Source organism: Malania oleifera, chromosome 4 (assembly GCF_029873635.1).
Source record: "Malania oleifera isolate guangnan ecotype guangnan chromosome 4, ASM2987363v1, whole genome shotgun sequence".
Taxonomy (NCBI): Eukaryota; Viridiplantae; Streptophyta; class Magnoliopsida; order Santalales; family Ximeniaceae; genus Malania; species Malania oleifera.
In genome coordinates, this window is record NC_080420.1 from 75,687,671 (window position 1) to 75,712,301 (window position 24,631).

The 24,631-nt window shown below is 36.0% G+C and overlaps 1 protein-coding gene across 1 annotated transcript in view; it reads right to left on the minus strand.

Moving 5' to 3' along the window:
* LOC131153583 (myosin-1) overlaps positions 1 to 20,639 on the minus strand; it is a 101,348-nt gene extending 80,709 nt beyond the window's left edge. The window contains exons 1-5 of the mRNA XM_058105993.1: positions 19,321 to 20,639; positions 11,091 to 11,192; positions 10,858 to 11,001; positions 10,609 to 10,759; positions 9,942 to 9,969 (exon numbers count right to left, since the gene is read on the minus strand). Of these exons, the coding sequence (XP_057961976.1) occupies positions 9,942 to 9,969; positions 10,609 to 10,759; positions 10,858 to 11,001; positions 11,091 to 11,192; positions 19,321 to 19,692 (797 nt within the window). The 5' untranslated portion in view covers positions 19,693 to 20,639. The remainder of the gene's footprint in view (positions 1 to 9,941; positions 9,970 to 10,608; positions 10,760 to 10,857; positions 11,002 to 11,090; positions 11,193 to 19,320) is intronic.
* Positions 20,640 to 24,631: the final 3,992 nt, after the last annotated feature.

Consider the following 24,631-nt stretch of genomic DNA (forward strand, 5'->3'; position numbering starts at 1 on the left):
TGGTACTCCTGTTGATACCAATGTGAAGTTGTCTAGGGATGTTGGATCAGACTTCGAAGACAAACGTCAACATAGGTAGCTGGTTCGCAAGTTGATCTACTTGACTGTCACTAGAATTGACATATCTTTTGTAGTAGGGGTGGTGAGTCGGTTTATGAAAAATCCTAAACAACCACATTGGGATGTTGTTTGTAAAATTTCGCGGAATTTCAAATGCTCTCCTGGCAAAGGTTTGATATATAAATATAGAAATCGTGCGAATATGGGATACTCTGATCCAGATTGGGTTGGATCTGTTCATGATTAAAGGTCTACTACTAGATATTGTACATTGGTGGGAGGTAATCTTCTTACTTGGCATAGCAAGAAACAAACTATTATAGAAAGATCTATTTCTGACAATATCAAGCTACGGCTCATACTGTGAAATTCCCCTTATGTTGATGATGTCTCTTCTGTCAGAGGTAGGATTCTTGGGAACAAAGCCAATAGATGTATTTTGTGATAATCAAGCTGCCATTTATATTGCTAGCAATCCAATGTTTCATGAGAGGACAAAGCACATAGAAATTGATTGTCATTTTGTGAAGCATGTTGTGTTGAAGAAAGTCGTGAGGACTCTTTTTGTGAAATGTGTTGATCAGTTAGGCAGTTTTTTTAGAAAGCATTTATTTAAGCCCGCCTTGTATAATGTTTGTTACAAGCTAGGGTTAAGTGATATTTATACACCTCTAGCTTGAGGGGGAGTGTAAGAAGAGAATCTGTTATTTTAATAATTAGGTTGTGTTAATGGGGGTATTTTTGTCCTTGAGACTTTATTATTATTAATATATAACAGAGCAGACCTGGAGCTGTTCTTCCCTCTCTTTTTCTATTGTTCTCCTCTTCTCTTCTCTCCTTATCTTCTTCTCTCCTCTCCTTCTCTTCTTCTCTCCTCCATCTCTAACTTCGCAACATGCAGTAAAACATGGAATTCTTTTATGAAACTCTACAAATTTTCAGAAGACATAATACTGTGAGATTATAAGTAAAGTATTAAAAATAAAATACATCAAGGACAGGTATGTTTTGTGTAAGTTGCAATAATAATGATGTTAAACATATTAAGTTTCTGATGAAAAATATTAAATTAACATAAAGTCATAAATCAGTTAAATATTATTTATTATAAAAATACAGGGATTTAGACATAAACTAAATGGTTAAATAAAACACTGTTGCTAATACCTAAGTGTATTTTTTCATACAATCGCAAAAGTCTAAAAGCTATTTATATCCTTCTTGTAATATTCTTAGTTTCACTAAGACACAAAAAAAGAAAATAAATTAAGACAAATTTCAATTTGGATTTTGAATCTCATATTTGAATTTCAAGGAAATTTTATTCTTGTTAGAGGTTATTTATGTCTTTTAGTATTCTTATTATTAAGTGTATTAGTATGTTAATTAGTGAGTTAGTAAGGGTATTATTGTCATTAGAATGTACTTAATTTAAATTATAAATAGAGGGAGAGACCTATCTTCAAGTTGGGTAATTCATTTTAATCAAAATCTAACATGGTATCAGAGTGTAATCCAACCTAAACCCTATTCTTCTCAGTCGTCGCCGAAAAAGCCATTCCCGCCACTGTCCTTCTCAGATCCACCTCCACCCCTCATTATTTCACAAAACCAACCATATACCCAAACACAAAATCCTCCAAAGCCTAACCCCACAAAACCTCATCACCAGCACATGAGTGAGTTTCCAGCCACCTTTTTCTTTTTCTTTTTTTTCCTCTGCCATATTCTGATTCCTTCTCTAGACAACATTATCAAGCTGTTCGGCCTGATTTTTACTCACAAATCCAACCTTTTTTCAACCATGCACTCGCGGTACTCCGTTAATCTCTGTCTGTTCGGGGTTTGTGAAGGCTTCTTTGTGAGTATCTTGGAGTAGTGGCAGTGTTTGTATGTCCAGTTGTGTGGCTGTGGCAGTGCTATATCAGTCAATGAGTTGTTCACCTCGTCCGTGTTTGTGTTTGTGCTTCACATAGTTTGTGATTGTCCTGATTAGTTTTGCTTGTTCTTCTTGTTAAATATTGGAATGGCTGCTGGTTTGTGGGTGTTGGGACGGAATCTATGAATCCCAAAAATCTGTTTCCTACATCGCTGCCACAGATAACAACTCAAAAGTTGTATGGAAAGAACTATGTTCAATGGTCTAAATTTGTTCAGGTTTATTTAGCAGGATTAGGAAATCTGACCACTTGCTCCAATCTAATCCTTCTGATGAGAAGAGAAAAGACGTGTAGGCTCAAGAAGATGCCTTGATTGTTTCCCTATTATGGAATTTGATGGAGCCACAGATTGCACATATGTGTATGCATCAAGATACGTACAAGGAGATTTGGGAACATTACGTGTATGTATGAATTATCTTAGGAGTACTTTCAGTTACAAAAAGGAGATAGGATTATTTTGGAGAGATGAAGCATATTCATGAGGAGATTAACGCCGTGCAACCTATAACTGCAGACATTCACGAGATGCAGAAGCAAAGGGAGCAGATGACAGTCCTTCGTGTTCCAGCGAGCTTGAGATCCGAGTTTGAGGCAGTCCAGTCCCAGATACTCAGTAGTGCTGAGCTGCCATTTTTTTTCGGATATTTATTCTTGTATCCTTCCTGCTTCCTTTAGCACGCATTCTCCTGCTCTTGCATCTGACTCTGAAAGGACACCCTTTGCTACACAGGTGATTCTAGTTCTCTACCAAACAACCGCAAAAGCTATCGAGGTGGTTCGAGTGGTCGTGGTGGTAAAGACAGACAAGGTAGATGTACTCCTCGCAAGTGCACTCATTCTGGATGGAGTAATCATACTATTGAGCAGTGTTGCGATCTCCACAGCAGACCTTCACGTGTTGCCACAGCAGCCACCACCAACTTCACAGCTTTGGGAGCAGCCAATGCAGCCACCACCGACTCCTCACCATTGGCGCCGAATGGCAGGCAGCGTACTGTATCCATGTCAGAGGAAAGAGTATTCCAAGTTCCAGCAGTATCAAGCATCGCAACAAGATTCTCTTTCCATTGCAACTTTTGCCCAACTAGGTAATCCCACAATATTCCTGTCATCTGATACTTCTCGTCCTAGTCCTTGGGTCATAAACTCTGCTGCCATTGATCATATCACAGGTATACCTAACTTCTCTTCCACTCTTCAATATCCTGCAAATTTACCTTGTGTTACTCTTGCTGACGGATCCACCACTGCAGTTAAGGGAATTGGGACTGTAAATCCCACTTCTTCTATTTCTCTTCTTTCGGTTTTGTATATTCCTGAATTTCCTTTCAATCTTATGTCCATTAGCAAGATTACCAAATCCATGAATTGTTCAATGTGAATTCTTCCCTAATTCTGTAGTTATTCAAGATTTGAAGACGAGGAAAACAATTGGCAAAGGATGTAAAGCTGGTGAACTCTATCACTTTGAGTCGCCATCTCCTTCTACTGCCTACAATGTTGCTGCCACACCTTTCCCAATTCATGGTCACCTTGGTCATCCTTCACTAGAAAAGTTAAAATATCTTGTTTCTAGTTTGAGTTATGTGTCTAGTCTTCATTGTGAGTCTTGTCAATTGGGAAAGCACCATCATGTCCCTTTCGCTTCCCGAGTCAATAATTGGGCTGCAACCCTTTTATGTTCATTCATTCTGATGTTTGAGGTCCTACTAGAGTTGTGTCCAAGTTGGGTTTCCAGTACTTTGTAACCTTTGTGGATGATTATGCATGAATGACTTGGTCATATTTAATTAAAGATCGTTCCATGTTATTTCATGTATTCAGTGCCTTTCATTCTGAAATAAAGACTCAATTTGGCTTGCCAATTCAAATAATTCGAAGCGATAATGCTAAAGAGTATTTCATTGCACAATCACTACTTATACGACTCAGTTTGGTATTGTCCATCAACCATCCTATGCCCACACTCCTCAACAAAATGGGGTTGCAGAGAGGAAAAATAGACATGCTCTTGAAATCACTCGTAATTTACTTTATCAAATGCATGTACCTAAAGTGTTTTGGAGTGATGTTGTACTTACTGCTTGTTATATGATCAACAAGATGCCATCCTCTGCTCTTAGCGGTAAAATTCCCTACTCCATTTTCTTTCCTAATTCAAATTATTCTCTCTCGGTGTATGTCCTTTGTTCATCAACTAACTCCTCGGGTGGATAAGTTGGATCCTCATGCTACAAATTGTGTCTTTTGGGCTACTCATATACTCAAAGCAGCGTTTTAAAAGGCAAAGGTGTAAGGCAAGGCGTTTTACCCTCCACGAGGCAAGACGTAAGCCTTTTGGGACTGTATTCTTTAAAATAATTCATAAATAAAATAAATTTATATATCGTATAAAAATTAGAAAATTTTTAGAATAATGGAAAAATAGAAGCATTATTCTTAAGTATCATATAGGCCAAATTTAGCTAACAAACTAAAAAACTACATGCTAAAAGATAAGCATAAGCCATAACATCACAAACTGGACACCGTTTTCATGCTTCAAAGTTTAAACTCTTAAATAGAAATTTTTTTTAAAATAAAAAAGAGAAAATGCCAAATTAAAGCATCACAATCTCTCATCATCCAAGATTCTAAGGATCTAAATGTAAATTAACAAAATTCAAAGGGGGTCACAAAGAGGACGAGAGGTTGTAGGGGGTTGTTGAGAGACGAGAGACTGTAGGGGGTCGCTGAGAGAGATGAGAGGCTATAGGGAGTCGCCGGAGAGAGACGAGAGGTTGGACGGGGTCATCAGAGAGAGACAAAAGGCTAAAGAGAGTCATCGATGACAGACCATAGGCTGTACGAGAGAACACCTCTGTGCAATTCGAGACTCTATAAGGGGTCGCCAAAGAGAGACGAGAGGTTGGAAGGGGTCGTCGAAGAGGGACGAAAAGTCAGAAGGGGCGTCAGAGCGAGAAGAAAGGCTAGAGGGAGTCATCGAAGGCAGACAAAAGGCTAGAAGAGAGAATAACTGCGCAACACCTTCAGTCGTCGCGAGGGGGAGTTGACGCTTGTCTTGCCCTAATAGACCTCCTTAATTTTCTTCTTGAATATTTTAAACATTATTATGTCCAACCCTCTAAGGAGTACGCTTCCAATTTAAGGCCTAAAAGTTGCACATTTTCAACTAAAGGCATACGCCTCAGCCCCAAAGGCAAACGCATTTTGGGATTTTCGCATTTTAAGTTACGCCTTAGGGCATTTTATGTCCAAAACGCATCAAGACGCGCCTTGATGCACGCCTCAGGAACGCCTTTTAAAACATTGCTCAAAAGGGATATCATTGTTATAAAACTGTGTTGCATCGCTTCTTTGTTTCTACCAACGTTACCTTCTTTGAGTCTACACCTTACTACACCCAGTCTCTGAGTGCTTCTGAGCTCAATGATTCTCTTCCTTTGCCTAATCTTCCAAATTCTACTTTGTTGTCCTTGCCCAATCAACAAACTGAGTCTCCATGTAGTTCGAATCCTTCTCATCATCTTGATCATCCTAATTTGTAGGTGTATTCACGACAGAGGCTCCAAGGAAGAGAGCCCCCTTTAGCTTCTACTACCACGCCTTTGGTTTCCTCATCTGGTGATCATATTTCCCATGATGTTGATCCTCCCATTGCTGTTCGGAAAGGTAAATGCACATGTACTCAACAAACCATTACCAACTATATTTGTTATGACTTCTTATCACCCTCCTATTATTATTTTGCTACTACTATATCATCTAATACCCTTCCTAAATCTGTTTCAGAAGCCTTAGCCCACTCTGGGTGGAGGAATGTTGTGGTTGAAAAGATGAATGCTTTACATGACAATGGCACTTGGGACTTGGTACCTCTTTCTCCTAACAAGTCTGTGATTGGTTGCCGCTGTGTTTACACTATGAAAGTCAACCTTGATGGTTTTGTGGCTCATCTAAAGGCCCGTCTTATTGCTAAGGGGTATACTCAAGTGTATGGTTTGGATTATTCTGATACTTTTTCTCCAGTTTCCAAACTTACACCAATACGTTTGTTCATCTCCTTGGCTACTACTCGTCACTAGCCTCTACATTACTTAGATGTGAAGAATGCCTTCTCGCATGTTGACCTTGACGAGGAGGTTTATATGGAGCAACCACTTGGGTTTGTTGCTCAAAGGGAGTTAGGCTTAGTGTGTCGGCTCAAGAAGGCTTTATATGGTTTAAAACAGTCCCCGAGAGCATGGTTTGGTCGTTCTAGTGTTGTAGTATTTGAATTTGGTCTTCGAAGTGTGCAGTGGATCACTTCGTGTTTTATAGTCAAACTTCACTTTATAGACTAAGTTTCAAACCAAAGATTTGGTACTATTGAAATACTTCTTGGGTATAAAAGTATCTAGATATCGTATGGGAACTGTTTTGTCATAGAGGAAGTATGTTCTTGATTTATTGGATGAAATTGGATTGTTGCAATCTAAACTAGTCGATACAGCCATGGATCCTAACAGCAAGTTAGCGTTGAGTATGGGTGATTTGCTACCTAATCCTAGATACCTGAGTATAGTTGGAAAGTTGAATTATCTCACAGTCACTCGACCGGATATGTATTTTGCAACAAGTGTTATGAGCCAATTTCTAGATTCTCTGAGGACAAGTCATTGGGATGTAGTAATTCGCATCTTGAGGTAACTAAAAGGTCCACCTGGGAGAGGTCTTTCATATTGTGATTAGGGTCACACTTATATACATGGATATACAGATGCAAATTGGGTTGGGCCACCTTCTGACTGGAGATCCACCACCAGATACTGTATCTTGGTTGGTGATAATTTGGTTTCTTGGAGAGTAAGAAACAAACTGGGGTGGCCAAATCAAGTGCAGAATTAGAATATAGAGCTATGGCTCACACTACTTGTGAACTTGTCCGGTTGAAGAAAATGTAGGAAGAATTGGGTATTTCGCATTCTCAGACTATGAAGTTGATGTGTGACAATCAAGTTGCTCTTTATATTGCCTCCAACCCGGTCTTTCATGAGCAGACAAAGCACATTGAAGTTGATTGTCACTTTTTCAAGACAAACTTGTGCAGAAGCTCATTTCTACCACTTATGTAAAGTATGATATGCAGCTTGCTGATTTGTTTATCAAAGCATTGGGGGGGGTGCTCGTGTTAAATTTATTTTTGACAAGCTAGGAGCATATGACATTTATGCTCCAACTTGAGGAGGAATGTTAGAGGTCATTTATGTCTTTTAGTATTATTATTATTGTGTTAGTACATTAATTAGTAAGAGTTAGTAAGCGTATTATTGTTATTAGAATGTATTTAATTTGTATTATAAATAGAGGGAGAAACCTATCTTCAAGTTAGGTCATTCATTTTAATCAAAATCGCAACAATTCTATAGTTAAATTTAGAGAAAGTTCACTAAAATTTCGATATTTCATTAAATTTCAGGTGATTTTTGGCAATTTCAACAGATATTTTGTGAAACAAATATTGATCGCCATTTTGATTTCGATGGTGGCAAAAAGAAAAAATTTCAATAGAAATTTTGACAATTTTGCAGAATTTTAAGATTATGGATGTGCCTATAAGATTGTACTGACCAAGCTCCTAATGGCAGTTTCCCTCTTTGGATGAACCAGGCCCGTAACAGCTAGACCCTCCATGACAACTTCCGCATATATGCTGTGTCTGACACACTGACGCATAAACATTTAACACATCTTTCAGACATCAAACTCTAGCTTTAGTAACAGCACAGAAAACTATGGAAACAACAATGAACTGAAGAGTGACAATGATGATGACCATGACAGTGACTTGCATTGATGTAGTGACAACATTGATGAAGATAGATGATACTGGGCAGTGGTAATAAAACATGACCTTTTAGACTAAGAATTAGAATATTTGTTCTCCTCTTTAAACGAGTGAACAATTTCATTCTTAGAAAATCTGTTACATCAAACACAATGAATTAACAAATGATATTCTTAGGACAACTTCATCATATTGCTTCCAGATAGCAGGCCATTTTTGCTTAAAAAAAACTTTTTTGAGAACACTTTTCTCACTATCTAATCCACAAAATAATTAAGATAAAATAGAACACTTGAAAATCAATATGTAATAAGGGAAGAAGATATGGAATGTGGACAAAGGAACTGCAATGCCCATATTGAGGCCCATGCTAATGCCAACCTGTGTCTGACATGACAAATAATGATTAAATTGAACTGTCCCAACCCCCCTTTCCCTCTAAAGTTTTGAATGAAGAATGCTTTAGAAAAAAGTACTAAAAAAAATCACATAGTGCCCCTTAAAAAACATATAATATATATTATATTGTTTTAGAATTTGCAAAAGAATCTTGTCGTGGAGCCTAGCTGATCCCCTAAAATCCTTAAAATTTGTTTATGTATTTATAAATATTGATAAATTTTAAAATATTAATATGATGGTCCATGTGATTTTAGCATTGGATATACATTTTGCTATATCCATTGGAGGTTTACTGGCTGTAAGCTACACAACAGGAGGTAGCCCATCTCATGCCCCATATCTCTTCTCGCTCTCTAGAACCTGAAACCTCCAACATGAAAGTCCCATGCTCTACCATTGGTTTCCCATAAGAAACACATTACATAAGCAAACTGACAGTGACATAAATGATTGTAGATATTCTCTTGGTCTTATTTTAGTGTTTTTCATTTCTCTTATTGAAAATTTTTTCTTCATTTTTTCTTTTTTTCTAATATAATGAACTTGTTCTATCTATTTTCAAACTACCAAAAAAATTAAATCAATCTTTGAATTTTTACTTTGTATTTCAGAATTTTTTTTTTTTGACATCTATTACTATTAACATGAATACTAAATTTTAGTTTTTTTTTCATTTTCTTTTTGTATTTTCTCATGGCCCCTCCACCCATAAAATCCTAGCTTCATCCCTTGCCAAAGAGATTGGCATCACTACCAAGTACTGAACAAGAATATGCGAAATTCAACGATCCTATAGACTCAAGGACATCTACACTATAATAACAAACTCATTGGCATTCATATGCCCAAGACTACAACTATAACATACTTCAATATAAGAACGAAGAATGAACTGCTATATCAGGACTTTTATCTTACGAAATAGAAATACACACTTGCTAAAGCTTGATATACATTCTTGACCCACAACCTAAAAGATTTAAGCCTTTAGGTTGTTAAATTACCACTTTACCTAAAAGCATAAGTTATTAGGTTGTGGGCTAACAATGTATATCAAGTTTTAACACTCCCCCACACGTGCAGCCCAACAGCATGTGGAAAGATAAACACACGATAAATAATATCCATGATAGGGAACACAATATTTTTTTAAACGCACACAATAAACACGGGCAATAAGACTAGAACCTAGGACCTCCTGGTAACCAGCTCTAATACCATGTTAAATTACCACTTTACCTAAAAGCTTAAGCTATTAGGTTGTGGGCTAACAATGTATATCAAGCTTTAACATAGGTAAAGTGGGAATCTAACATGATATCAAAGCTGGTTAACAAGAGGTCCTGGGCTCCAGTCTTGTTGCCTGTGTGTTTATTCTTTGGTGTTTAAAATTTATTACATTCCCTGTAATGCGTGTTACTTCTCATTTTTCTATCTCTCCACATGCTGTCAGGCTACACTTGAAGGGGAGTGTTAAAGCTTGATATACATTGTTGGCCCACAACCTAACAGCTTACGCTTTTAGGTAAAGAGGGAATCTAACAAAATTGAACAATAAACTCTTGAGGAAAATGTGTGGCAGAGCATAGCAGAAGTTGATGGGGAAACAAATGTTAATGTCTCATGAGAGAAAATCGATAGCAGAATTAGATGGGACAAGAATTGTAACAGCCAAACAAAAAACCGCAAGTCATTAATAGTACACAAACCTTATGATGATGGACTGATTTACTTCATCTGGAAGAAAAAAATAAATAAATAACCAGAATAAGAGATCATGGGACTAGGTAGTTAGAGCCAGGGAATACAAAAGGTAATAATACTCCACCTCACCAAGTTAGGCCCAAAGGATCTTTTGTTACATGAACTTTCGGGCAAATATCATTCTAGGATTCATAGTATTTGAATTTTCAATTAAAGGCCAACATAGAATTGCATTCATATCAAGGAAAAATCACTAACACCATTAGTGCTTGGGAAATCAAAATCACATTATCTAAATAGGGATTCAAAGTGCCATCACAATGGCTGCACATTAATGCCTTTGCAGCTCTAGGTCATGCCAGTGTCATCCTTTCATACTCCTCTTCCTCCTTATCATCTTCTTCTACCTTCTTCCTTTTTTTTTTTCTCCCAAGTCTCTCTCAATCCATTAAACCTCACAGTAACCATCGCCCCCAGTATCATCGTTAGCCTTATTGTAACTGAATAATAATTTTCCTTGATAAGAAAGCATTCAATGTTCAAGACTTGAATACAAAAGTTCATATATGAATCTAAAATGAATATTGCCCAAAGTTTAGGTCCCAAAAGGTCATTTTGGCCTACAAAATTATTTCAAGGAAAAAAAAAATTAAATAAGAAATTTTGAATCACCTCTTATCATTTCCCGTATGGCTGTATCTGCAATTGCATAAACATGTGGGCTCTCAATAGATTTACGCTTGTATGCTTCAATAAAATCATTCCCGTACAAAGGGACATTTTTGAAGGGATTAACTGCGACCAACACTGGCCCTGCTTTTGTCTACAATGCACCCAAATATAATCCAACAAAAAATATTAGAAAGAGTAGCACATTTATGGAGCTTATTGAAACAAAGTTAGCATCAATGTAACACTCACATATATCATATTTTGATTGTATCTGTACTGAAGATTGTATAATACCGATGGTTCATTCAAATAACTAAGTTGCATGAGATCATCAACACCATCAAGGATGTCAGGGTTTGCTGGTAACAGAGTATCAGCGTTCACCTTTAAAACCTAAAAATTGATATAGAAGGCAAGGAGTAATGATAAATTTTAACTGAAAGACAAACATCTATATTCATTATTTTCCATAACATGCTTACTTTTCCTTCAGGGAGCAAAACAACAGATTCTGTCCCAGAACTTGACAATATCTTCCCCAGCTCCCAGTCCCCATCCAGAAGTTGCAACCAAGATAGATGCTTCTGAAACAATGTACTTTAAAAACTAGGTACCATGCTCAATAAATAGCATGTTGATTACACTAACCAGAACAGGAAAAATATGAATGCCTACAAATGTTACTCAAACAAAATTTTGCAATTCCCATATTAAGAATCTGCAAAAATTGCCATTAGCAGAACAGTTTCAAGATTCCTCCTCGGGAAGGTGAGATATTCAAATTAATTTATTATTGGCAAGCTGCCAACTTAAGTTAACTTTTCAACCCGCATTATTTGCAAATTAGGAGTAAACGTACAAATTCAGCGTGAAGGCATCGAACCAATTTTAACATTTGATTTTATGAATATATAGATGAAGTAGCATTGCTAGCAACCTAGCAAGGGAACAATATTATCAGAAAATCTAGCACAAAAATATTTACCCAAAACTACACCCAGAAAAAAGAGGAGAAAAAAATGATCATGCCTGATCTCCTATTATTTTACCTATAATGACTGTCAAAGTACTTAATATTTGGAATATATTACAGTATTCTGTAATGCCTTGGAAATATTACAACAGTCTGAAACATCTATAATGATAAGCTATGTTTAACTCAAGATATACCTTGTGGGTTATGACAAAAGTGCAAATTTATGACTGCCCTCTTGTAACAAGTTTTAGTTCTTGATTTCAAAATTTTGGATTTTATATTGATTTTAATTTTTAAAGTTACATGCCAATTAACAATACAAAGCAATACATAAAGTCTGAAATCATAATATAAAACCTCACTTAGAGATCCCCAGAAACGCTCCAAATAAACGATTGACAATCTTACTTGAACCTATTAAACATATAATATTTCTGGAATCAAGTTCAAATGATCATCCCTCTCTATGGGGCTCTTTAAGCAAGGCTTCGTATTATGGTTTCATCAGTGCTTTGTATTGGCATGAAATTTAAAATCGCACAACTTTAACATCAAGAAACTTTGCGTTAGTAAGTCTCAAGGCATACTTTAATTAAACTAAACATAGGTTTTCATCATAAACATCAGAGATTATTGTACTATTTCAATGATCAATATTAAAAATTTGGGCTGTTTTCATTGTTTAAAAAAACATACAAATTTATTTTTTTTATGACTTTTTTCCTTCTAGTTGTGTATGTGTGGAGTCTAGTGCACATAATCTCATGTTAGACTTTCATTGTATTAGCTATAACATGGTCACTTTGTAGTTAGCTGGAAACATGTATACACGCACAAATAGATGAAACAAGTTATTCTTACATCCAATATATGACTTTCACTCTGCACCATTTTTTTATTTTTTTTGGCACTTGTATTAACTATTATATTGTCACTTTGTAATTAGCTGGAAACATGTACATACTACATTCGCACACATGCAGCAAGTTATTCTTACACCCAGAATATGATTTTTAATCTTTCAACATTTTTTGTGGAGCCTATTTGAACCACAAAAAGGGATCTCTAAGCATATATTTAGTCAAACACAGTTTATCATCATAAACATCACAAGTTATTGTAATATTTACAAAGATCAATAATAAAAAATTGGACTATCTTCACCTTTTAAAATTTGTGCCAATGTGCTTCTTCTGTTTCTTTTACCCTTTGGTGTGAAGGCATGGGGTTTGGCCAAACACTTTTATGCAATTTTATGTTAGACTTATAGTATACCATAACAATAACAACAACAACAACAAGCCTTTAGTCCCATTAGGAGGGGTCAGCTACATGAATCCTTTTCAGCCAATTCACCCTATGGAGAGTTTTTCCTCTATTAGATTAAGGGCTATTAAAACCTTCCTCACTACCTCATTCCAAGTTATTTTAGGCCTACCTCTACCCCTTTTCATGTCAAAAACAATAACCAACCCACTCCTCCTCACAGGTGTTGTACTAGGCCTGCATTTCAAAAGCCCAAACCATCTAAGCCGCCCCTGCCATAGACTTTCATAGTATCAACTATTATACTGTTCTTTTGTAGTTAGCTGGGAAGATGTACACACATGCCCTCAAAGCAAATTTGTTACAGCCAATGTGTGACTTTTTACTCTTGCACCATTTTTTCTTCCAGCTACATGAACCACAAAAGGGATCTCCACAGTTGGATTGAAAATTGACTTCATAAGCTATTAAGCATGAATCCATGATAATTAAATTTGGGATCCAACTTATAACAACAGGTCTCTTAAGTGGTAAAATTTTCGATTCTTAAGGGCCTGTTTGGTTATGGATCCAGAAACAAGTTTCCATATTGTTGTTTTTTAAAATAAAAACATGGGATTCTATCACATATTTTTTATACTCAATCACACATTTGGTTAGCTATTTTCAGAATTGTACCCAGAAATGAAAACAGTGCAACTGCGTTTGGTTAAGGTTGATCAAAGTGGTAATTCATTAATAAAATAATAATAGTAATAATAATAAATAATATTAGTATTATCATTATTATTGAAAGTCGGTTATGCCCCATGACCATACCCAATATTTTCATTGATTAGGAGAATTGTATCCGAAAACACGTGAAACGCATTAAAATTGTTTTCTGAAAACCTGTACTTTTTAGTTTCTAGGAAACATTTAATCAAATGTGAATTTGTGTATTCTTTGTGATTGAATTTATTAATTCATCCCAGTCTGTCCCCACGTTTCTGGATACTGTATCCAAAACCTTAACCAAACAGACCCTAAAATAAATCTTTTAAAAAAGGAACTCGTCAATAATTGTGGAGGCGTAGGCACTACTACTGCCCTACTGAGAGGCGGAATTGATTGGACAAATTCCCTCAATGACAGCATATACCTCACCATTTCAGATCCATCATTTATTGTGCAGTGCCATTAATTCTTTTAAAAGGCAGCCTGGTACACAAAGTTCCCGCAAATGCAGGGTCTGGGAAAAAGCTGACCACAATGGATCTATAGTATGCAGCCTTACGTCGCATTTTTGCAAAAGGCTGTTTCCACTCCTCGGACTCGTGACCACCAGGTCACACAGCAACAACTCTACCATTGCGCCAAGGCTACTCTTCCAGTCCCATTAAGTCTTTTGATAGGTTTTCTTATTCCCTTATAATTCTGCTTAGCTTGCTACAGTTTGTTTTCGCTGTTTCTGCTGTTTAGCTTTCTCTGTGTTGTTTCTTTTTTCTGTATCATTTCTCTTGTTTTGTTACTCTCCTTCAGCATTCTCCAGTAATACATTCCTTACTTTTTCCCAAAGAAAAATAACTTTTGATTGTCTCGACATGACATATGGAAACTTTTTCAGTCCAACTGTGGATGTCTTTCTGTATTCCCATATGGACCCCAGCAAAAAAAAATGTATATTCATAAATTTTCCCCAAATGTAATCCAACTTCGACTCTTTTGCCAGAATGACAACTGAGATCAAATTAGACCCAAATTTGATCACTAGGCATAGCATAACGTAAACTTTTGGTAAATTGTGGATGTGTAGTATTTTGTTCCCATATGGACCCCAATGAAGAAGGTGAATGACTGCCAAACATAAGTATAACCTACCTACCTATGTATGCATAGGATTGACAGTAATAAAATCCTATTGATGTAAGTCAGCACAAGGAAAGAGAAGGGAGGGGGAATAGAATAGATTAAAGGAATAAAATGGGAAAGAAGAAGAAGAAGAAGAAGAAGAAATTAAAAGAATAAAATAGGGAAAGAGATTGGGAGGAAGCAAAAATTAAATTGAAAAGCATTTGTTAGCCATAAGAAATCTATAGTTGTTGTGTGCTCTAACATTGTGTTGGGAAAGAGAGAGAGAGATCCACACATGCTTTGTATCTCCAAACAACTATCAACCTTTTATATTAGAAGCATTTTCATTAAAATAATAATAATAATTAAGTTCCTTATTTTAGGAAATTTATGGGGTGAATTCCTCTGGCGGTCACTTAAGTATTGACTAAATTCATTGACAGAACTTTCAACTGTTGCAATTAAGCCACTAAACTTCACAAAGTATTGAAATGTACATAATTCCATCTAAGGAAAATGCCCCTCTGTTGAAATTGCTTACGCGGAAGCTCTGGAACCCATGCATGCCTCATTTTTTCTACTTTTTATTTTTTATCTAGAATAACAATAATGATTAGAATACATGAGGGTTCATCCCCTTCCTCCCATAAACATGCAAGGGGCGTTTCCAGCAACAGAAAAACTAAGCTGAAGAAAAGAGCCAGAGATGCAGGGGGATCCCTAGGCAAGCGTTAAGGCACTAACAACAAGAAGCCCACTTCTAGACACCAGATACCATCTCTGCACAAGCATCAACTTCTCAGTGCTGAAGCATAACTGCATCGGCAGCAGCGTCAAAGGCATAAGGTCCAGCACCATCCATCCAGAATCTTCTATGCCCTCAAAAGTCATATAGGGCAACCATGAGGACAACATCTGACAGTAGATCTGTCGCAAGATCTTCCACAACATTGACCATCCAAAGATTGTCAAGTTCCACTAGACGTTTGACCATAGCCTGAAATTCAAGCCCTCCTCGAGTAATGGATCATGGATCTCTCGAAGGCATCTCTTGTGAACAAATCTGACTTCACTGCCTCTGGCCCTCTCTGGCCTCACCTACCTCCAGGACCACAAGATTATGCACAAAGACATCAAACCCTCAAATCTCATTTGAAACACGTGAGGACAAGTAAAGATCAAAGACTTCAAAGACTTTGGTGTGGATTGGATCCCAACCAAACCATTTATCCCAAAAAGTTAATCAATGGAGATAACCACATATGCGAGCTTGACAAGGATCAGCACAAATCTAAATGACAGGAGGTATGACGGGTGCGCTGGCAGCACACCAAGCTTCAAGGTCAACATTTTGGAATTCTACTTGGGGAAGAATTGGTCCATGATAGTGGGGGAGGGGGATTGAGTGAGCTTCATGTACGCAATCTGCATGTCACATCCCCATTAGCGCCACCACCCACAGCATTGAGGCAGCTACAAGACTTCATCTTGTGCTGCTTGCAAAGGGAGCCAACAGGAGATGGTCAGCAGCGCAATTACTGCAGCATCCATTTAGATTGAGGAAAGCCAGACTCAAAGCCAGGTGCCCAGGTTGTTTCTTGCCTCCCTGCATATTGAATCATCCTTCTTCTTGTTTCCAGTGGTGCCTTCATGCTCACTTAGGGACTCTTATGCCTCCCTCCATTTTTTCCAACAAGGATACACCATCCACTATATTTTCCGGTTCTTTTCTTCAGCCCAGTTCCACTGTTGACAGAAAAGCCCCTAGCCATGGTTGCAACGATCCAAGGAAGGGGATGACACCCTACTGTTTTCAAATTATAATAATAATAATAATAATTATTATTATTATTATTATGGATAAAATATTCACATAAAATAGAAAAGAGGCGTGCATTAGTCCCAGAGTTACCAGTATGCAATTTTAACAAATTGGCATTTCCCTTGGATGGAACAATGGGCATTGCAACACTTTGGGAAGTTAACTGACTTAATTGGAACAACTGAAAATTCATTGACCTCAATTAATTTAGTCAATATTTATCCTACATGCCTCAATGTTTGGTGCCTTTGACTAAAACGTTCATACCTCAGTTGTCCTAGAGTGAAGGCACCTTACCTAAACCTTAACAAGCATACGCCCACTTGCCAAGTGCCCAATGACTTAATTGGAAAAATTAAAAATTCATTGACCTCAATGAATTTAGTCAATATTTATCCTACATGCCTCAATGTTTAGTGCCTTTGACTAAACATTCGTACCTCAGTTGTCCTAGAGTAAGGCACCTTACCTAAACCTTAACAAGCATACGCCCACTTGCCAAGCGCCCATTAATGACATGGGAGAAATCAAGACAAGTGCAATCCATTACCAAAATACTTTCCTAAATATTTTGTGGACCTTGTTATTTATAACACAATCATTGTTGGAGAAGTCAAAATAACTGCTTGAATCCATTTTATTGTGGCAAAGGACATAATTGTAAAACAGATTGGCCACTTTAAACAAATAAGCCAAGTCATTTATGCATCCAACCATGTAGAGAAAATCACCAGATAGGTGCAGCCTTCATGCTCAAAGAATACCTTTACCATTAGCAGCCATTTTGTTTTTTTAAATAAAAATGTGCAGATCAACTTTATAACCTCCAATATATGTCCATTAATGCCCACTATTCTCGAAGGTGCTCTTAAGAGAACTGTAATTCATTCAAGCCAACATACTCCCCGTATTCTTAAGCTTCATCAAAGTTTCCAATTAAACATTAGACTATTACTGTTTCTATCAAAGCAATACACATTGACTAAGCCACTGCAGAAGCACCTTTTTTCCAATTTTCTTCCTTTCAAGCTATAGGCAATTAGGCACATTGTTTTACATTAACAGTATGACATCTTGTTGAGAATTTCACTTGTGAGTTTGTCTCCCATCAAAAAATTTGAGCGGATGATGGGTGCTTATATGCATGATTGGGCTCAAGACCTAATAGGCTTAAACTTTTGGGTCAAGTTGGTGCTCACCCATATATATCGAGTCCATGCGAGGATTCCCTAATTTTAATAAGTGGTATTAGAGTCAATAATTCATAACTATGGGCCAGGCAACATCGTAAAGTCAAGGCGTAAAGCTAATTCTCCTAAAATGCTAATAGTTGGAGGACCAAGTATCCGACTGAGGCCAATAAGGATCCTCTAGGTTTGGTAAATGGACCCGAATAGGATCATGACAAGGGAAATAGGATTGATTTGAAGACACGTAAAATGCAATCCAAGGCACGTAAAACGTAGGGTTAAGGTCACTTGAGCAACTGTTGGATAAAGTGGGCTTGCTCCCACGAGAGAGACAGTTTCTGCACAAGGGGGAGATGGTTCAAATTGGGATCTAAGTGTTTATGCATGTATTCTTGCGAATGTAGACACGTGGAAGACGAGCGGTGATGAGTAGACTCCCATGGTTTCACGCCCTTTCCCATGGTTAAGTAATGGCTCTTGGTCAATTGCATGACATTAAGTGATCAAGAATGGCTTCCATTCAAGGGGGAGTAGTTGGAAGTCACAAGTGAGGGGGAGATTGTTGAGAATTTCACTCGTAAGCTTGCCCCACATAGAAAAGTTTGAATGGAATATGGGTGCTTATATGCACAGTTAGGCCTAAGACCTAATAGGCTTAAGTTTTTTGGTCAAGTTGGTGCTCATTGATGTATATCAAGCCCGTGCGAGGACTCCCTGATTTTAACACATCTATTACCAATGACATTTGTTTGCCACAAGCCATGATAAGCTTTATCTCTCTAACAAATACACAGTACAATAATACCCACTTAACTTCGTAAGAAGGCTACATCTACTGCCTCTCCAATGAATCTTATACTTGGAAGCACCAACACTTAGTCCCTTTGAAAGTCATTTGCCCACATAGCACACCACACAAGACTACAAGTAGATGTCTACTTGTTTAGTTGCCCTATTCTTCAAAATAAACATGAAAAGCCCCCATATCACATGCTTTAAAATGATTAAAATCTGATTTCTATGCTTTACTCCCTTGAAGAATTTCAATCATGCCCATGCCTACTTTAAATTAGCACCAGATTCCATGTAATTTTAACAGCAAGCATATAATTTGTAACAAAAACTTAATTGATTTTATCTACACATTAGTTGTCAATTTCATAACATCAAAATTTGCATTTCCAATTCATTAACAACAGAATCTAGACATTTGCCAGCTATTATTTCCAAACAACCAGTAAAAAAATAAATAAAAAATAAATAATTTGCTTTGGCTTTACAATATGCTAAATAGCCATAGATTTAATCAATTATTAATCATTAAATGATTTATTTCATGTTGCTCTCTACCAACACGATTCCAGTTACCCTTTGTCAGAAATATTCCCCTAGAGAATAACTATGGATTGTCATGATATAGTAAAATGGAAATACCCTGCATTTGAAAAATAATTATTTATGTAAATATTTTCCATATTGCAAGAATGAAACATGCCATTCAAAATAGAAGCGTCAACATCATGCAACTATGTACATAAATAACATAATAATGTTTGCACTAAGATGCGTGAGCATGCACCAATCTGTATCTTGACAAGAAAACTAAATGAAGGACTAGAAACTACCTTCTTAGCAGCATAAGAACTGGTATCATCCCACTTGCTTTCAGTACTGCCTATGGATAATGAAGGCGAAGGAGAAGCAACAAAATCAAAGTCCTCTGCATTTAAAGAAGGTGCTTCTCCAACTGATATGGGTTTCCTACTGTAGGGAGATTCATCATTAACCTGATCCATGGTGCTAATAGCGTCCTCAACAATCTCATCACCTAAATCGACATTTTCAGGTATAGTGGAAGGCATTGTACCACTATTTTCTGCATTTAAAACAGTAGACTTGTCTTCATGATGATCAGACGGTGAACCTGTAAACCTGAAGTCATCAGGCAAAGATTTGATCAACTGAAGGGAAGGTGGAACCTGAGATTTCTGCAGCATGTTCTTGGAAGTGTTTACCGGTCCAGAATTATGAGTGTCGGCTGATGCTATTAGATAAGACCGAGATCAAAAAAGCTACCTTTTCTTTTTCCTTCTAAAAGGTCCCTAACACTTTAACAATGACCCCACTCAGCAAATTATCTGCTTAACAATTCAATGACGGGTACCATAATTTGAGACCCGTATCACAGTGCCCTTCGTTCTTCAGTCGCCGTTATCAATTTCAACACCAAAATATTCCTTCTAATCCTAAAATATCTCAAACTAATACAAATATTTGGCAAAAAATAATAACAAGAGCAAAACCCTCCAATGCTATAGAAAACAGAATCAGTGCTTTAATTTCTCAATCTTTCACTGATATTAAGAAATCATTCGACTCTTTAAGCCGGTCTTCAAAATTCAATACACGCAACAGTGTTATTCCACTAGCAGATCTTTGCTTTAAAGACAACAAAACACAAAACCGACCAAATTTCAGCCGATCTACCAGCACAATCCCGTCCTTAATACTCCCACGGAGCAAAAATGCCAACACAAACCACTCAGAACAAATCGAAGGACAAAAAAAAAAAAATTCAGAATCCCAGCGAACTTCTTCAAATGTCCGATCGGTCTCAAAAAAAATAAAATAAATAAACCGGAAAGAATGCTCAGAACTACAGTAAGACGTTGGAGACAACGATGAGAAACGCAGAGACTGAGGATGGAGCACAGAGAGCAGGATCTAGTGAAATGGCGCTCAGCATGAACCCTAGAAACATCCAGCGGTTTATGGAGGAGGAAGTAAGTCTTCTCAGAAAGAGAGAGGGGTGGAAAATGGAAAAAGTACAAGGCGTTAGGCGTGTGTAGACGAAGCAGCTTTCGCTTTTCTTTTCTGTGCTCTCTCTGCTTCACAAAATTAAAGTCTTTCTTTTTCTGTGAGATTTAAAAATTTTTTCAGGTTTTCAGGAGGCACCCACCAATTCTCAAAATGACAGTAACCTCTCCGTTAGAGCTTCAAGACGACATTACCCCTACGTATACCTAAAATCACTTCCGAGGCCCCCATGGCATGATGCTAGATCACCGTCGTGTGCTGTACGTGTGAAAGTGGGCTGGCTGTCACAAATTTAATAAGAAAAATTTTAATTTAGTATTACCCTTAGTCTAAATTTTTAATTTTTTTAAAAAAATTTTTGATTAACACTAGTATCCCAGCATTTTTTGCCCAAACTAATCTGTTGTCTACAGTGTCAACAACCAACATGTTGGAGGTAAATAGCGAATGTACAACGCAAGCGATAGGAATCAAACCTGGACCACTAAGATTACCAGCATATTCAAAGGCTCCCCTTACCACCTGGCCATATGCCCGAGACAATAAAAAATATTTTTTGACATTTATGGTTAGGACTAAAATAATTTTTCTCATAAATTAAGAGCTCATTAATGTAAAAAATAATTTTTATTTTCACTTTAGTGTTCTCCAAAAAATATATAAGAGTTAGTTAATTTTTCATTGTGCAACATTTATATGATATAAGTGAACAGTAACAAAAATTTTAATACTATTTACTTATAAAAATAGTTTTATTTTCTATTTCTAATTTTTAAATTTATATAAAAAAAAAGTTGAAGAACATGTTTTTTTATTATTTTTTTTAGTTTTTTAATTGTTTGTTTGTGGGAATAGTTTTATATTCCATTTATAATTTTTCAAATAGTTACAAAAATGTCAACTTACTTTTTTATTTTCTAAGGCCCTTATGGATATTGTTTGGAGAAAGGAAAGGGAAAAAATTAAAAGGAAATGCATTTTTTTTTATATTTTCTCTCTACGTGAAATAGCATTAAAAATAAAATTTTGTTCTAATATGATTAAAAATTAATAAAAATTAAATTATAATCTAATGTAAAATTAAATTTTTATTCATTAATTTGTTATATTTTATTTTCCTTCTCATTTTCCTCAATGACTAGACATGAAAAATTAAATTCTTTGATATTTTCTTTTCCTCTCTCTTTGAATCAAGGATTTTGTTTGGTAAAAGAAAATAAAAATAAGAAGGAAATTTATTTTTTTGCTAGATTTTCTATCTATATCAAATATCATTTATGATAAAATATTAAGAAAAATTAAATGTTAATGATGTTAAAATTAAATTTTTGCTTAAATGATTTAGTATTTTTTTAATTTTCGTTCTTACTTTTCTTCTTAATCAAAAATAAAAAGTTAAAATTCTTTTGAATTTTTCTTTCATTCCCTATCGTTTTCCACTTCCAAATAGACCTTCATTTCCTTCATTTTTTCCAAGTTCCAAACAGTGGCCTAAATTTGTGTAGAAAGATTGGAAAAAAGATATTATTTTCTGGATTCCTAACTTCTTACTTTGTGCGTGTGAGCACAAAATTTAAAATCATGCACTTTGATTTTTGTGAATCATGTATTGAATTTTCAAAATCTACGCAAACTCAAATCAAGTCCAAAAGTTCATGAACCCAAATACTAAAAAACAAGTTGTGTTTTTTTGTAGCTATTTTGAAATATATAAATAAAAATGAAAACATATTTTGCACAATTGAACAAACTCTTTATTTTCTACTTTTTAAATACAAATCTTTAAATTTTAAAAAATATGTTAATTTTTATAATTTTTTTAAAAAATGAAAAATATTTTACAAGCCTAAATTTTACACACACACACATTGTGATATATTGCCTACAATTTTAATTATTTATCTATTTGATCAAAAATCAAATACATTTTGAAATGATGATATGATTGAGACAAGGACATGGTAGATTAGTTATGTAAATGGACTCGTTAGATCAATCCTATTGAAAGGTGTAAGGATAAGGATAATAAATGAGTCGAAAAAGTCGTAAAAGTCGTAGACATTGTAGAAAGAGGATCGAAAAAGTCGTAGAAATTGTAGAAAGAGGAAAGAAAACGAAGGAGATGACTGGAACTATATTAGAAGAGAAAAGGCAATAAGAGATAGAAATAGAGGGATAAAGTAGCATGGAGGCCTAAATTGATAGTTGTTTGTCACATTGCGTAGACTAAGTTGAATGTATTGAAGGTTCATTGCAACTAAAATTAATCACATATTTATACCCTCCCCAACTCAAAATTGGAGTTACAACCTCAAATTATCACAAAAACATAACAATGGTTACAAGTCATTAATTCAAAGCACTTAAAGGCTTAGTCATATTTTAGTCGTTTTTAAGCATTAATGGTCTAATTATTATAATTGACACTCATGCCTGATGATTGCTTGCCATGTCATTAATAATTGGGCAACCTTCATCTGATGACTAGGCAACCTCTATGATGCGAATTCCTGCCAAAATAATGAGATCCAACAACAACAACAAAAAAAAAAAAAGGAACCCAAGATCGTTCTACTTTCATAATTGAATGATAGACCTCGACCTGTTGTTTACAATAAACAAGAACCTTGGTATATACGACCTCAACTCGTTGTTTATTGCAAAACAAAAACCTCGGTATAAGGAAGACACCACAAACGGTGGTAGAAAACCGTTTGATAAGTCGTTGGTGAACGTCACGGGAAATCCCGATAAGTTTGAATAGTTCTTCAAAGAACCGCAGAGAAAATACTCTCACAATTTTATCAATGATGCTTTGTTCTTAATATAAGAATGTTTTTATAGGCATAGTCTGGAAGACAAAGCATTAAAGATTTCAAACCACTCTCAACAACTCTCAACAACTTATTAAGACTTCTTGCAAGATTACAAATTAGGCTCAACAACTTACTAAGACTTCTTGCAAGATTACAAATTAAATATAACACAAAAGTCAAGGGTAGGCTCAACAACTCAATAACTTACTAAGACCATGCAAGCAAACAAGTTGTCTTGTATGATTACAAATATAATACAAAAGTCAAAGAGTCAAATCTCATATTTGAATAGCACACCATTATTACAACATCTAAACATGCCAATTTAAGCTTGGCCTTGACCAGATTCTTCTAGAGATTCAATTATGTTGATGAATCTTTGTTGCTCATGTGGGTCATGCTCAATGGGCCTCCACGAATTTGCTTGAGTCCATGCCTCTTAAATCAGTCTGTTGAGTGCAGCTTTAAATGTCCTTGCTCATGCTCTCGTAACCGGCCCAATTGGCACTTGGACAAGTTCTTTTGAAGTTGTGTTATGATTTGCATCATTCCCCTCCTCTTTCAAAGGATTTGCCCTTAAATCATCACCTACATCAAAAGGACTCAAATCAATAACATTAAAAGTGGCACTTACATTGTACTCACCAGGTAAATCTAGCTTGTAAGTGTTGTCATTGATGCACTCTAGGACTTGGAAAGGTCCATATCCTCTTGGAAGCAATTTGGAACGTCTTTGCACCGGAAATCTCTCTTTTCTCATATGCAACCAAACCCAATCTCCGAGTTCAAAAAGCAGCTTGTGACACCCCTTGTTGGCTTGTTTTGCATACTACTCCGTTCTTCGCTCAATGTTGAGTCGTGCTTTCTCATGAATCTGCTTGACAAAGTTAACTTTCTTTTTGCCATCTAAATTAACATACCCAGTCAAAGGTAAAGGAGATAAATCCTATAGAGTTAAAGGATTAAATTCATACACAATTTCAAATGGTGAAAATTTAGTAGCAGAATGAACAGATCTGTTATAAGCAAACTCAACATGTGGTAAACATTCTTCCCATGTTTTGATGTTCTTTTTAATAATTGCCCTCAATAAAGTAGACAAAGTCATATTTACTACTTCAGTTTGACCATTACTTTGTGGATGACAAGTAGTAGAAAACAATAGCTTAGTACCTAACTTACACCACAAAGTCTTCCAAAAATAGCTCAAGAACTTAGCATCTCTATCCAAAACAATTGTTCTAGGCATGTCATGTAATCTCACAATCTCTCTAAAGAACAAATTAGCAACATGCGAGGCATC